This window comes from Arabidopsis lyrata (assembly GCF_000004255.2).
Source record: "Arabidopsis lyrata subsp. lyrata unplaced genomic scaffold ARALYscaffold_3, whole genome shotgun sequence".
In the NCBI taxonomy this organism is placed as follows: domain Eukaryota; kingdom Viridiplantae; phylum Streptophyta; class Magnoliopsida; order Brassicales; family Brassicaceae; genus Arabidopsis; species Arabidopsis lyrata.
This window is the reverse complement of record NW_003302553.1, coordinates 14990149-15005438: the sequence shown is the minus strand read 5'-3', so window position 1 is coordinate 15005438 and position 15290 is coordinate 14990149. Positions and strand designations below refer to the sequence as shown.

Here is a 15290-nt window from a genome sequence, read left to right as displayed (position 1 = left end):
TTTCTGATTTCGTGTTTTAATGTATTTTCTGGTTTGGTAAAACTTGGATAAACTTGGTTTCGTAATAGTACAACTATGTATGTCTCTGATCTCGTGTTTTTATGCACTCTCTGGTTTTGTAAAACTTGGATAAACTTGGTTTCGTAATAGTACAACTATGTATGTCTCTGATCTCGTGTTTTTATGTACTCTCTGGTTTTGTAAAACTTGGATAAACTTGGTTTCGTAATGGTACAACTATGTATGTCTCTGATATCGTATTATTTTTATGCATTCTCTGATTTTGTAAAACTTGGATAAACTTGGTTTCGTATAACTCCGAGGAAATTAACAAATCTTCTTAAATTCAAGGTTTGTAATCAAATTAGTGTTACATAATCAAATTTTGTAAAGAAATAGACAACTTAGTGTTACATAATCAAATTCAAGGTTTGTAATCAACATTTGATAAATAAAATTTATATGATAATCCTAACACATATTAGTTCTCTACATGAAAGTCCTTATACTTTTAAGATGTCTTTCTTTTGAATCCCCATGTTAAATGTCAAAAGTCTGAAAAATTAACATTTTACACATTTTTTTGAATGAATGTGTTTGGAATTTACCTCATATACATAAAATCATGTGTACAACTAATAAAAATTAATATTAATCAAAGAATAACTAATTATACAGTAAACCCCAAAATGTACAACTGTTTGTATACAAGTACAACTTGGAAACTTGGAAAACCTATGTACAAATGACGGCGCCACGTGTACAAATGACGGCGCAATGTGGATCACGTGTTATTTGCCCAAAATATCTAATTTCTCTTTAAAATATTCAATACTTCGTTTTTTCTGAAATTCCCCCCATTTCTTTTTCACCCATTTCATTTCCCTCCAATTTCTGAAATTCCCTCCATTTCTTTTCCACCCATTTATGAAATATTTTTTTTTCACCTTATCCCACGAAATCTATCATACCCAATTACATCTTCCATCTGAATATCCCCAATTCCATCTCAAATCACAAAATTCTAAAATCTCTTAACAATCCCAAAATCTCTTAACCTTCCATAGAAGAAAGATGAGCCATGTTTCTTCAGTTCCGAGCTCGAGTGAAACCTCCTCTAGTCGAACAAGAGTAAAAGTTGCTGGGATTCCAAAGAGGTGTAGATGTGGTGACGAGATCGTTGAAAAGATCTCCAAATCAGTCCCAAATCCTTACCGCCGCTACTATCGATGCAAATATGCTTATGATAGAAACGTAAAAGTCTCATTGTAAGTTTATGAGTTTTTTTGTAGAAGATCACGTTCTCTTAATTCTTTTTTAAATTTTGAATGTAGCTTATGAACGATAGCCATGTCTTCAAGTGGGTGGACGAGGCATTGGTAAATGAGGTAGAACTGTTGGATTTTCAAGTTCGTGTTCTTGAAGAAGAAGTTGCACTGCTAAAGATGGGAAAACAGATAGAAACCAACGAAATTACCAAAATGATGGTACCTTTTTTCGTTGGTTGTCTTCTCACAGTTGTTTTTGTAACTTGGTATTTCTAAGTACAATTTTGTAGTTCTTTTGGACTTGTCTCAAAAATATGTATTTGGCGAATTCTAGTATTGTAAGTCCGATTAAACATATTTCTCCTAGTCATTGTCTTCTAATTCCTATCTATTTAAATTTAAATTTTGGTAATGTTGTAAAAATAAAACCTAAATAGCTGCATAGTTGTACCTAGTTTAACAAAAATGATGCAGTTGTACATAGTTATTAAAAATACCAAGTTGAACAAACGTACATAGTTTTACCTAGTTTAACAAATATGATGCAGTTGTACATAATTAATAAAAATACCAAGTTGAACAAACGTACATAGTTGTACCTAGATAATAAAAATACCAAGTTTAACAAAACAACATAGTAATACCTAGTTAAACAAAATGCCGCAGTTACCCTACATATTTAAAGATACCTAAACATCCACATAACAAATCCTGACACAAACCAAAAGCAACAAAAAAGATGTCACATAAAGAGTTTACTTCTTCTTGTTCCTTGTCATAATCGGACTCCTAACCATAACACCCACCTTCTTCTTCTTCGGATCCACCTTCTTCTTTGGATCCACCTTCTTCTTCGTCACCTTAGCCTTTTTTCCGACTTGAACCTCTTCTTCTTGTTCTTTTGCACTTGTTTTCCTTGTTCTCTTTCTCTCGTACGTCTTCTTCATCTGTTGTCTCTTCTCACTTGACTTTTCTTTCTCTTTCTCTTTATCTCCATCCAAGTTATTCCTTTCCAAATCACCTTCTTTTTCATTATCTCCATCCAAGTCATTCCCTTCCAAATCACCTTCTTTTTCTTTCTCTCCATTATCTCCATTCTCATTCTCTTCCAACTCTTTGCCTTCCAACTCTTTATCTCCATCTTCTCCATTATCATTTTCTTCAAACTCTTTGTCTTTCTCTCCATCTTCTCCATTCTCATCCTCTTCTAACTCAGAAGCATTCTCTTTATCTTCACCTCCACTCTCTTCGATCTCATCTTCTTCCAACTCATAATCTTTCTCTTCACCTCTTTTATCCAACTCATTAGCTTTCCCTCTACCTTCTTTTAAACTCTTCACATCTAATTCCACACATTTGAGTCTTTTATCAAAGCCATCAAACTTCTTATTTATTCTCCTAAAACCATCTTCCAACTGTTTTTGTAGCTTCTCAACCAATCCTTTTTTACTCACCTTCTCTGGAGCAACCTTTCTCCCACTAACTCTCACCCCAGCCACAACTGCATTCTCTTGACTTTCCTCCATAACACGGTTACCAACATCTATATTATGAAGCTCCTCAAAACAAACTTGCTTGTGAACCTTAAATATACGCCTTGTCCAACCATTAACAATCACATCATCAAAATCATCTGATCCATCCTCATTATCCATTATTCGACGCAAAAGTTCATTTTCAGAAGGATTAGGAAGCATGATACTCTCAATTTCCTATGAACACACATAAAAAAAAACACCATTCAATTCTGTACTCTCAATTTCATATGGATATTAAAAATAACAGAAATTTCAGAATCTCTAACCTTTGTTGTACCAAGAGAATCATACAACTCCGACATAGGAAAATCTTTCATACTACTAGGTTTGAACTTCATCTTACACATCCTAGGGCACTCAGGATCTGCTGATACAACATGTTCTCTGAATTGGTTCATTAGATTTGGGATGGCCTCAAATGCTAGAATCTACAAACAATACCAATACATTCAAACTATAGTTATACCAAGTTTCCCAGTTGTACCCATTCATAATAAGAAAATCCATATTAAAATTACATACCTCCAAAGGCATCACGAAGCTAGGAAACACCCATTGTGCGCCCAATCCTCCATCAAAGTGGTCCAGGAGATGAAAAATATCTTTCATATTATGTTCAAATGCAAATCGGCCCCATGGGAACGTTTTACACCATTCTAGATCTTCCACGGCTGTAAGAAACAAGTCTTCCACAGGTTCTGCTTGTGGTCCAGTTTTTCTCTTCTCGACGATCACACTACATAAGAGATATAGGACAGCCATCTTCAAACGGTCAGGGTTAGATCTCTTCATCGAGAGTAATTTTTCCTTCACTCTTGCATATGTAACTGTTCCGGTTGTACCAAAATGTTTTCCAGAGAACCTATCGCTGCCAATTGCTTCATAGTTTTTTGGATAAGAATGACAGAACAAACCAGAAATGAGTGCAAATTCTTGGATAGAATAGCGGATTGGTACACCGTTGACAATAAACCAACATTCCTTCTTCTTATCAAGACAAGCAGTGCGTAGAAGAAGCATCCACATTCCCATCAACTTGTGATTTGAACCCGCGTATGCATATGGAAGAAGTACTTGAACTGTGGATGCTCCAAATGAGTAATCTCTATACTATTAAAAGAGAAGTACAAATGTAAATGGGTCGGGTCAAAATCAAAAAATTAACCCGAAATTCTGAAATCGGATCTTTGAAAATATTTTGGAATATAAATTCGAATTAATAATGAAAAATCTAACTAAAATCAAATGTTTATGGAAATCAAATAAAATTTGATTGTACTTATGGTAACTAATTATAAAATCATATTCCGAACAATATTATACATTAATTACGTATAATATATTTGTTCATATACTTTTGGAACTAATTCCATAATAATCAACGTTTTTCTCATTAATTTTGCTTATTTTAGCCAGTTATCATTAATTAAAAGATATCTTACTTGCTTCTAGAGATTTCTAGAAAATTTATCACAACTAACCCATCTATTTTATAAATTAAATATATTTTTTTTTTATTTTGGTCATGTAAATTAAATAGATATGAAATCTATGTAACTAATTTTAATTTAATTAGATTAAATCAAAATTATGGTATTTTCATACTTATAGCTTTCCAAAGAAGTTTAATTTTCAAATTATAAAGATTTCTTGAATATAATTTTTAGAATTATTCAACAAGATGATAAATATTTATTAAATTTTGTGAATCATGAAAAATATTAATTATTTTTTAATCATTATGTTTCACCTTTCAATCTCTCGTCTAACAAATAAGATATATATTCTATTATTCCTATGTCCAAACTCCATTGTGTTGTATGACTAAATAATATTTCCATTAGCTGTCAAAACGAGTTGATTCATCCCGTTAAGCCTGTTTTGCAATAGGCAAAATATATTTTGGCATGTAGTTAGTCTGTCCGCACGACCAGCGGGTAGCATATATGAAATACAAACCCGTCGCGCGAATGTATGCTGATTTGCGGGGTTATCCGTGGATTTTGTTTAAATAATTTTAGATTAACCAAAATTTAAAATTCTACTAAAATAAATAAATTAGAAAAAATTTAGAGATTATAATCTTATATATCATTATATTTATAAATATTATAATTTCATTTATTAAAAGTTTTTTAAACTACCACATGTTGAATAAATTATATTTTTATCAATAATACTATCATGCGGGTTGATCCGCCAATCCATGTGGCCTGCTTATTTGCGGGTTTAATATATTTTCCCAAATCTGCTCAATAGTGAGATGATTTGGGCTCGACCCGCGGTTTTTGACCTATTTTGACTGCTTTAATTCCCATGATTCGTCTAATTTTTGAATTCTAAAACAGAAAATTCCATTTTGTAAATCATAATTAATATGATTAGTTTAATTATAAACAATTTAATATTTTCTTTACAATTTGTTATTAGGAATATTTATAAGTACACTACACGATTTGTTCTACTAAAAACACGCACAATATTAAAATCAACGTATGTAAATCAATATTCTCCCGCGGTGGACTGCGGGTCCGATCCTAGTAGAAACGTTTTCTACTTGTCAAAGTTTGAGTCTTGTCATTGTTCTGTAGTTCTTTGTGAGTGAGTCACCAAGTACTTCAGGATTCTGCGGATTAAGTTTGTTGAGTGATTCAACATCCTTCATTCGTTCATTGATCGAGTGAGTCGATTACCCCACTGATTGAGCGAGTCAATCACCCTTCTATCCATCAATTCCCCTTGAATCGATCCCACACGAGAGAAGCGATCGCCAGCGTGTCAGATCACCACCTTCATCATCCCACCTTCCGCGTGGCAAGCTTGGAACTCTTGATCATCAAGTGATCTAAAGTTGGATTAGCTCCAATTCTTGCATCAGTTTGTGTATGTGGGATGAGAGTTTCTAGTGGATTGCTTAGACCATCTCCATTTCATAACTTTTATGGGTGTCTTAACATAAATTTAATTATAAAATACTAATATTATATTATGGATTTTTTAAAAATAATAACAAACTCAATCAAAGTGTCTTGATGAAGACACTTTTTAAATTAGGGGTTTTTATTTTAGAACCATTTTTTTTGTTCTCTTTCTTACTTTTTGTAATTATTTTAGTGCAAAGTATCTTCTTTATACATTTGCAATGGAAGTGTTCTAAGAGATTCTTTAAAGCTTTCCTACATGATCCTAGCTGCACCATACCACACTTGATCATATGGATTCAAAAGAGACCAAACTTGCCCTTTTTGGAGTCAAATGCAATAAAACAAAAATGGTCTTTCACTCTTTATTTGTGCGTGTTTTGAAGATTCTCTTTCACATCAAGAGAATTTCAAAGATGCATTAGTTCCTCCCTAAGTTCTCAAGATACAAGACAACAAATTTAGTTTGTCACTTATAAAATAATATTAATTTAAACTATTATTTGTGAATTTATATCAATTTATTTTGAAAAATAAATTTTAGCTTTTAAAGACCGTTGTCTATGAGCCTAAAAAAGCTTAGTTTTGTTTTCATTCTAAAGCACCTTTTATCATCATATATATAAAAGTAAGGTTTCAGTTTCTCCTTATTAGTCCACTTGGCAATAAGAATATGAAAAAATAATATTTTTAATTAAAACACAAATAAATAACACATATCATCATATACATTTAACTCATACTTTAATATATAACTGAAATCATAAATCTATGCATTAACTTTACTTTCACAAATTATTTTCAATTAAAACACAAATAAATAACCTATTTAATCATATACATTAACTCACACTTTAATATAAAACTGATATCATAAAATCTATGCATTAACTATATTTTTCACTCAATTTTATTCAACACACAATAAATTAAAATTGTAACTCCCAACTCCAATCACTTATCATTCTATAAATAATCATTTTCTGATTCTCTCATTCACTCATTCACTCATTCTCTCATCCTCTTCTACTTTATCTCAAATCTTAATTTTCATTTTGGTTTAGTTTTAAGATTTTTTTGGTTGGTTGTTGTTGTTGTATGGATTTTAAAAAATCAAATTAAATATAATTGTATAAGCGTAGTTTATAAATTTTAATTTTAGAGATTATATGATATATATGTATATCTCTTACATTCTCTTTGATTTTTTTGAAGACTAATATCCATTGTCTATTTTAGATTATCATCTTATAAGTAGTCATTCTCTGATCCTTTTCAACTATATTCATGTATCTTTTTTTTTTTTTTTTTTTTTTGTGCAAAGCTACATTCATGTATCTATTTTTTTATATTTCTATATGGGTAATATCAAAGAAAACATCATTGTAAAAATTTGATTCTAAATTTATTTTTAAAATTATGACATATATCTAACATTGTTTTTTTTTATTATATTTTCGACACCATACTAGATTATACATATTAATTCTTTAATTTTCCGAAGCAAAATAAAAATTTTGATGACTATAACAAAACTTTCAGGTTTACTAGTGATGGAGAATTAAGAATATCAATTCTAATAATCGCACAACAAATAAAATAATCTTGAAGATCCATCTACATTTTATACTTTAGATGTTTTCTTATTTCCTAACATATTCATGTATTTGTTTTTCATTATGTGATATTTAATAAAATAAATTATTGTAATGCATATATCATATACTTTTTTCTAACCTCCATATTATCTCAAATAAATTTTCGTAACTCATATTTAATAAATGTATCATTATATTTTTTTTGTTCCAATAGATAATTATATAAATATAATTATAATGTTTATTTTATTTAAAATTTGAGGTTTATTTATTTTTTTTTAAAAGCTTCATTAAAATTATTAGTCCTTAAGATTAAAAAAATGAAATCATATTTTCAAATTAAATTTAGTTAAAATAAAATCATTAGAATGAATCCTTCCACTCATAGTTTTTTTTTTTTTTTGCCAACCTACCACTCATATTCAAATTGTGTGAAATATAGAAAAAAAAACTATAAATAAACAATTTTTTAAATAAATCATATAATCAAATATGAAACCATTAGTTGTGAAATTTAGCACTAAAATTTAAACTGATGAGTAAAATTAAAATGTTTTAATAAATGAAGATTTGATTCAAGTTCATAAGAAAACAAATTTAGTTTGTCACTTATAAAATAATATTAATTTAAACTATTATTTGTGAATTTATATCAATTTATTTTGAAAAATAAATCAAATCATGATCAAGCAAATGGCCTAGGCTTAGATATTCCCCAAGGAATATATCCTATGAAGAATAATGGTTCGGGTGAAATAGTTAACCAACAAACCAAATTGCCAAACGGACGTGGGGGCTTATAAGGACTAGTTTACAAGCAAGGCGAGCTGCCAAATGGAGATTCTGTTCAACCAATGGATCTTGGCTTTTTTTGCATCCGTACACCAAATATTCTAAGAAGAATGATCAAAGAAATTCATCCTTCGTTCGAGCTAGTTTAAGAGATTACCATGGAGGTCCAAAACCGGGTGTAAATAAGAAAACTTGTGAACCCACCTTATCATCAGCTGAAGCCACGACTTGGAGACCTTTTAAGATTAGAGGTTTCTCTTTTAACTTAGGAAGTCGTCTATATTCACCCCAACAAGCTGGAGTTGCAAAACAGCAAGTTAAATCTACATTTGCTTTATTTGGGAGTGTACACACCTATATTCACACTCAACAACTACTTTCTCAAAACTGTCGTGTTTTGAAGCCTCACTAGTGTATAAGAGAACTTCCATCCTTTAGATATCCCAAAAAATATCTTAACATTAAAATATTATTATTTTAAAATATATCAAGTATTTAATCAAATTTTGATTTTAAAATTAAAATTAAACCATTTCGATGATGACATGTGGGATGAGAGTTTCAAGTGGATTTCGTAAGGGTTCTTCTTTTAAAACTGTTTCTTTATTGTCTTTTCCACTTTTTTTTAATTATTTTAATGCAAAATATCTAGTTTAGATACTTGCACCACACCACACTTGATCATATGGATTCAAAATAGACCAAACTTGTCCTTTTTTAGACTCAAATGCAATCAAGCTATAACGGCTCTTTCTCTCTTTGATTGTGCGTGTTTTGAAAACCCTCTTTTATATCTAGAGACTTCCAAAGGTGCGCTATTTCCTCTCATAGCTCTCAAGATACGAGCCAACAAAACATTCCATTTTTTGATGATTTTCTCTTAAAGCCTCAAACGGCTATTTTCTTTAAATTTTAAGATTCTTTTCTTATTTTAGCTTTTTATGACCGTTGTCTATGAGCCTATAAAAACTCAACTTCTTTTTTATGTAAAGCACATTTTATGAATTTTTTCTGTTTTTTCATTCCATTCAATGAAATCTAGTTTTCTACAAAGTGTTATCTTTGAGTTTGTGTTATTGTCTTTAGAATTTAAGTGGGTGATATACTTCCTTTCTATTGAATTTGCGGATTAGGATTATTTCTGTGAAGCAAACTCTCTGATTTCGTGTGTTTTAATTGAGAGAATCAAATATAATTGCCGCAAGTTAATTTTTTGTATATTGTGTAGTATTATAATCTGGTATAGAAAATTTTATACCGTCCGGTTATAATAAATTCTGTTTCGGTTTAGACGGTTGAGTTTATACTCGGTTTTGTCCACCCATAGGCCGTAGTGTTGTTCTACACCGTAGATCTGGTGAAATTGCCCTTTCTTCTTCTTCTTCCGGCATTTATTTCTCGATTTCGCCTCCTCATAGACTATTAAAGAAATCATCTCTCAATTTTCCTCAGATTCTCTATCTCAATCGGATTCAATTTGATTCCATATCAGTGTAGTTTTGGTTGATAGAAAAATCTCTTAACGTTTTTGAGTATTTCATATTTATATACAAGTTGTCACTAACATTTTTTCAAATCTTTTATTGAGTTTCTTTTGGATCTCAAGTGTTATTTGGATGGTTATTCTCATAATATTTGTTTTTTCTCATTTTCATCACTGAACTTTTTTTTTAGGATTCAACATAACATTTCTCAAGGAATTTGATACGCATCTATAGTAATGTAGTTGGAGATTTCATAAACAAAATCCTCAGCAGAATACTCAATTCCATTGGAAAAAAATGGAAAAATTGGGTTTCATATTCTGCTGGGATTTTGTTTATGTAATACTTAATTTCATAATCATCTTCATCACATGCTGCTCATAGCTGAAGAACCCTGAGAGGCATTATCCTTCGGTCTTAAGAGAGGCAACTCCTTATAATCCTTTGTTTGTGTATGTGGGATGAGAGTTTCTAGTGGATTGCTTAGACCATCTCCATTTCATAACTTTTATGGGTGTCTTAACATAAATTTAATTATAAAATACTAATATTATATTATGGATTTTTTAAAAATAATAACAAACTCAATCAAAGTGTCTTGATGAAGACACTTTTTAAATTAGGGGTTTTTATTTTAGAACCATTTTTTTTGTTCTCTTTCTTACTTTTTGTAATTATTTTAGTGCAAAGTATCTTCTTTAGACATTTGCAATGGAAGTGTTCTAAGTGATTCTTTAAAGCTTTCCTACATGATCATAGCTGCACCATACCACACTTGATCATATGGATTCAAAAGAGACCAAACTTGCCCTTTTTGGAGTCAAATGCAATAAAACAAAAATGGTCTTTGACTCTTTATTTGTGCGTGTTTTGAAGATTCTCTTTCACATCCAGAGAATTTCAAAGATGCATTAGTTCCTCCCTAAGTTCTCAAGATACAAGACAACAAAACTTTCCATATTTGGCTGATTTTATTTTAAAGTCTCAAACGGCTCTTATATTTAAAATTTTATGATTCGTTTGGTATTTTAGCTTTTAAAGACCGTTGTCTATGAGCCTAAAAAAGCTTAGTTTTGTTTTCATTCTAAAGCACCTTTTATCATCATATATATAAAAGTAAGGTTTCAGTTTCTCCTTATTAGTCCACTTGGCAATAAGAATATGAAAAAATAATATTTTTAATTAAAACACAAATAATTGACACATATCATCATAGACAGGTGATTCATACGGTAAGATATAACTGAATTCATAAATCTAGGCATTAACTGTACTTTCAAAAATTATGGTCAGAGTAAGACACGAATAGATGACCTATGTAATCATATACAGTAACTCACACTGTAATATAAAACTGAAATTATAAAATCTATGCATTAACTATATTTTTCACTCAATTTTATTCAACACACAATAAATTAAAATTGTAACTCCCAACTCCCATCACTTATCATTCTATAAATAATCATTTTCTCATTCTCTCATTCACTCATTCACTCATTCTCTCATCCTCTTCTACTTTATCTCAAATCTTAATTTTCATTTTGGTTTAGTTTTAAGATTTTTTTGGTTGGTTGTTGTTGTTGTATGGATTTTAAAAAATCAAATTAAATATAATTGTATAAGCGTAGTTTATAAATTTTAATTTTAGAGATTATATGATATATATGTATATCTCTTACATTCTCTTTGATTTTTTTAAAGACTAATATCCATTGTCTATTTTAGATTATCATCTTATAAGTAGTCATTCTCTCATCCTTTTCAACTATATTCATGTATCTATTTTTTTATATTTCTATATGGGTAATATCAAAGAAAACATCATTGTAAAAATTTGATTCTAAATTTATTTTTAAAACTATGACATATATCTAACATTGTTTTTTTTTTTTTATATTTTCGACACCATACTAGATTATACATATTAATTCTTTAATTTTCCGAAGCAAAATAAAAATTTTGATGACTATAAGAAAACTTTCAGGTTTATTAGTGATGGAGAATTAAGAATATCAATTCTAATAATCGCACAACAAATAAAATAATGTTCAGAAGATCCATCTACATTTTATACTTTAGATATTTTCTTATTTCCTAACATATTCATGTATTTGTTTTTCATTATGTGATATTTAATAAAATAAATTATTGTAATGCATATATCATATACTTTTTGCTAACCTCCATATTATCTCAAATAAATTTTCGTAACTCATATTTAATAAATGTATCATTATATTTTTTTTGTTCCAATAGATAATTATATAAAGATAATTATAATGTTTATTTTATTTAAAATTTGAGGTTTATTTATTTTTTTTTTTAAAGCTTCATTAAAATTATTAGTCCTTAAGATTAAAAAAATGAAATCATATTTTCAAATTAAATTTAGTTAAAATAAAATCATTAGAATGAATCCTTCCACTCATAGTTTTTTTTTTTTTTGCCAACCTACCACTCATATTCAAATTGTGTGAAATATAGAAAAAAAAACTATAAATAAACAATTTTTAAATAAATCATATAATCAAACATGAAACCATTAGTTGTGAAATTTAGCACTAAAATTTAAACTGATGAGTAAAATTAAAATGTTTTAATAAATGAAGATTTGATTCAAGTTCATAAGAAAACAAATTTAGTTTGTCACTTATAAAATAATATTAATTTAAACTATTATTTGTGAATTTATATCAATTTATTTTGAAAAATAAATCAAATCATGATCAAGCAAATGGCCTAGGCTTAGATATTCCCCAAGGAATATATCCTATGAAGAATAATGGTTCGGGTGAAATAGTTAACCAACAAACCAAATTGCCAAATGGACGTGGGGGCTTATAAGGACTAGTTTACAAGCAAGGCGAGCTGCCAAATGGAGATTCTGTTCAACCAATGGATCTTGGCTTTTTTTGCATCCGTACACCAAATATTCTAAGAAGAATGATCAAAGAAATTCATCCTTCGTTCGAGCTAGTTTAAGAGATTACCATGGAGGTCCAAAACCGGGTGTAAATAAGAAAACTTGTGAACCCACCTTATCATCAGCTGAAGCCACGACTTGGAGACCTTCTAAGATTAGAGGGTTCTCTTTTAACTTAGGAAGTCGTCTATATTCACCCCAACAAGCTGGAGTTGTAAAACAGCAAGTTAAATCTACATTTGCTTTATTTGGGAGTGTACACACATATATTCACACTCAACAACTACTTTCTCAAAACTGTCGTGTTTTGAAGCCTCACTAGTGTATAAGAGAACTTCCATCCTTTAGATATCCCAAAAAATATCTTAACATTAAAATATTATTATTTTAAAACATATCAAGTATTTAATCAAATTTTAATTTTAAAATTAAAATTAAACCATTTCGATGATGACATGTGGGATGAGAGTTTCAAGTGGATTTCTTAAGGGTTCTTCTTTTAAAACTGTTTCTTTATTCTCTTTTCCAATTTTTTTTTAATTATTTTAATGAAATATATCTAGTTTAGATACTTGCACCACACCACACTTAATCATATGGATTCAAAATAGACCAAACTTGTCCTTTTTAGACTCAAATGCAATCAAGCTATAACGGCTCTTTCTCTCTTTGATTGTTCGTGTTTTGAAGACCCTCTTTTATATCTAGAGACTTCCAAAGGTGCGCTATTTCCTCTCTCTCAAGATACGAGCCAACAAAACATTCCATATTTTGATGATTTTCTCTTAAAGCCTCAAACGGCTATTTTCTTTAAATTTTAAGATTCTTTTCTTATTTTAGCTTTTTATGACCGTTGTCTATGAGCCTATAAAAACTCAACTTCTTTTTTATGTAAAGCACATTTTATGAATTTTTTCTGTTTTTTCTTTCCATTCAATGAAATCTAGTTTTCTACAAAGTGTTATCTTTGAGTTTGTGTTATTGTCTTTAGAATTTAAGTGGGTGATATACTTCTTTTCTATTGAATTTGCGGATTAGGATTATTTCTGTGAAGCAAACTCTCTGATTTCGTGTGTTTTAATTGAGAGAATCAAATATAATTGCCCCAAGTTAATTTTTTGTATATTGTGTAGTATTATAATCTGGTATAGAAAATTTTATACCGTCCGGTTATAATAAATTCTGTTTCGGTTTAGACGGTTGAGTTTATACTCGGTTTTGTCCACCCATAGGCCGTAGTGTTGTTCTACACCGTAGATCTGGTGAAATTGCCCTTTCTTCTTCTTCTTCCGGCATTTATTTCTCGATTTCGCCTCCTCATAGACTATTAAAGAAATCATCTCTCAATTTTCCTCAGATTCTCTATCTCAATCGGATTCAATTTGATTCCATATCAGTGTAGTTTTGGTTGATAGAAAAATCTCTTAACGTTTTTGAGTATTTCATATTTATATACAAGTTGTCACTAACATTTTTTCAACATATTTTATTGAGTTTCTTTTGGATATCAAGTGTTATTTGGATGGTTATTCTCATAATATTTGTTTTTTCTCATTTTCATCATTGAACTTTTTTTTTAGGATTCAACATAACATTTATCAAGGAATTTGATACGCACCTTTAGTAATGTAGTTGGAGATTTCATAAACAAAATCCTCAGCAAAATACTCAATTCCATTGGAAAAAAAATGAAAAAATTGGGTTTCATATTCTGCTGGGATTTTGTTTATGTAATCCTTAATTTCATAATCATCTTCATCACATGCTGCTCATAGCTGAAGAACCCTGAGAGGCATTATCCTTCGGTCTTAAGAGAGGCAACGCCTTATAATCTTTTGTTTGTGTATGTGGGATGAGAGTTTCTAGTGGATTGCTTAGACCATCTCCATTTCATAACTTTTATGGGTGTCTTAACATAAATTTAATTATAAATTACTAATATAATATTATGGATTTTTTAAAAATAATAACAAACTCAATCAAAGTGTCTTGATGAAGACACTTTTTAAATTAGGGGTTTTTATTTTAGAACCATTTTTTTTGTTCTCTTTCTTACTTTTTGTAATTATTTTAGTGCAAAGTATCTTCTTTAGACATTTGCAATGGAAGTGTTCTAAGTGATTATTTAAAGCTTTCCTACATGATCCTAGCTGCACCATACCACACTTGATCATATGGATTCAAAAGAGACCAAACTTGCCCTTTTTGGAGTCAAATGCAATAAAACAAAAATGGTCTTTCACTCTTTATTTGTGCGTGTTTTGAAGATTCTCTTTCACATCCAGAGAATTTCAAAGATGCATTAGTTCCTCCCTAAGTTCTCAAGATACAAGACAACAAAACTTTCCATATTTGGCTGATTTTATTTTAAAGTCTCAAACGGCTCTTTTATTTAAAATTTTATGATTCGTTTGGTATTTTAGCTTTTAAAGACCGTTGTCTATGAGCCTAAAAAAGTTTAGTTTTGTTTTCATTCTAAAGCAACTTTTATCATCATATATATAAAAGTAAGGTTTCACTTTCTCCTTATTAGTCCACTTGGCAATAAGAATATGAAAAAATAATATTTTTAATTAAAACACAAATAAATAACACATATCATCATATACATTTAACTCATACTTTAATATATAACTGAAATCATAAATCTATGCATTAACTTTACTTTCAAAAATTATTTTCAATTAAAACACAAATAAATAACCTATTTAATCATATACATTAACTCACACTTTAATATAAAACTGATATCATAAAATCTAT

The 15290-nt window shown here is 29.5% G+C and overlaps 2 protein-coding genes across 2 annotated transcripts; one reads left to right on the top strand and one right to left on the bottom strand.

Moving 5' to 3' along the window:
- Positions 1-982: 982 nt before the first annotated feature.
- LOC110230553 (uncharacterized protein At4g04775-like) lies at positions 983-1621 on the top strand. Its single transcript, XM_021033895.1, has 2 exons — positions 983-1254; positions 1335-1621. Exons 1-2 carry the CDS (start codon positions 1075-1077, stop codon positions 1542-1544), a joined length of 390 nt encoding a protein of 129 aa, XP_020889554.1. The 5' UTR covers positions 983-1074; the 3' UTR covers positions 1545-1621.
- A 313-nt stretch (positions 1622-1934) lies between these two features.
- On the bottom strand, positions 1935-3827 carry LOC9319821 (uncharacterized protein At3g43530). The gene is made up of 4 exons (XM_002883708.2): positions 3329-3827; positions 3073-3234; positions 2114-2980; positions 1935-1979 (listed from the first exon to the last, which is right to left on the bottom strand). Exons 1-4 carry the CDS (start codon positions 3824-3826, stop codon positions 1935-1937), a joined length of 1572 nt encoding a protein of 523 aa, XP_002883754.2. The 5' UTR covers position 3827.
- Between the last annotated feature and the right edge of the window lie 11463 nt (positions 3828-15290).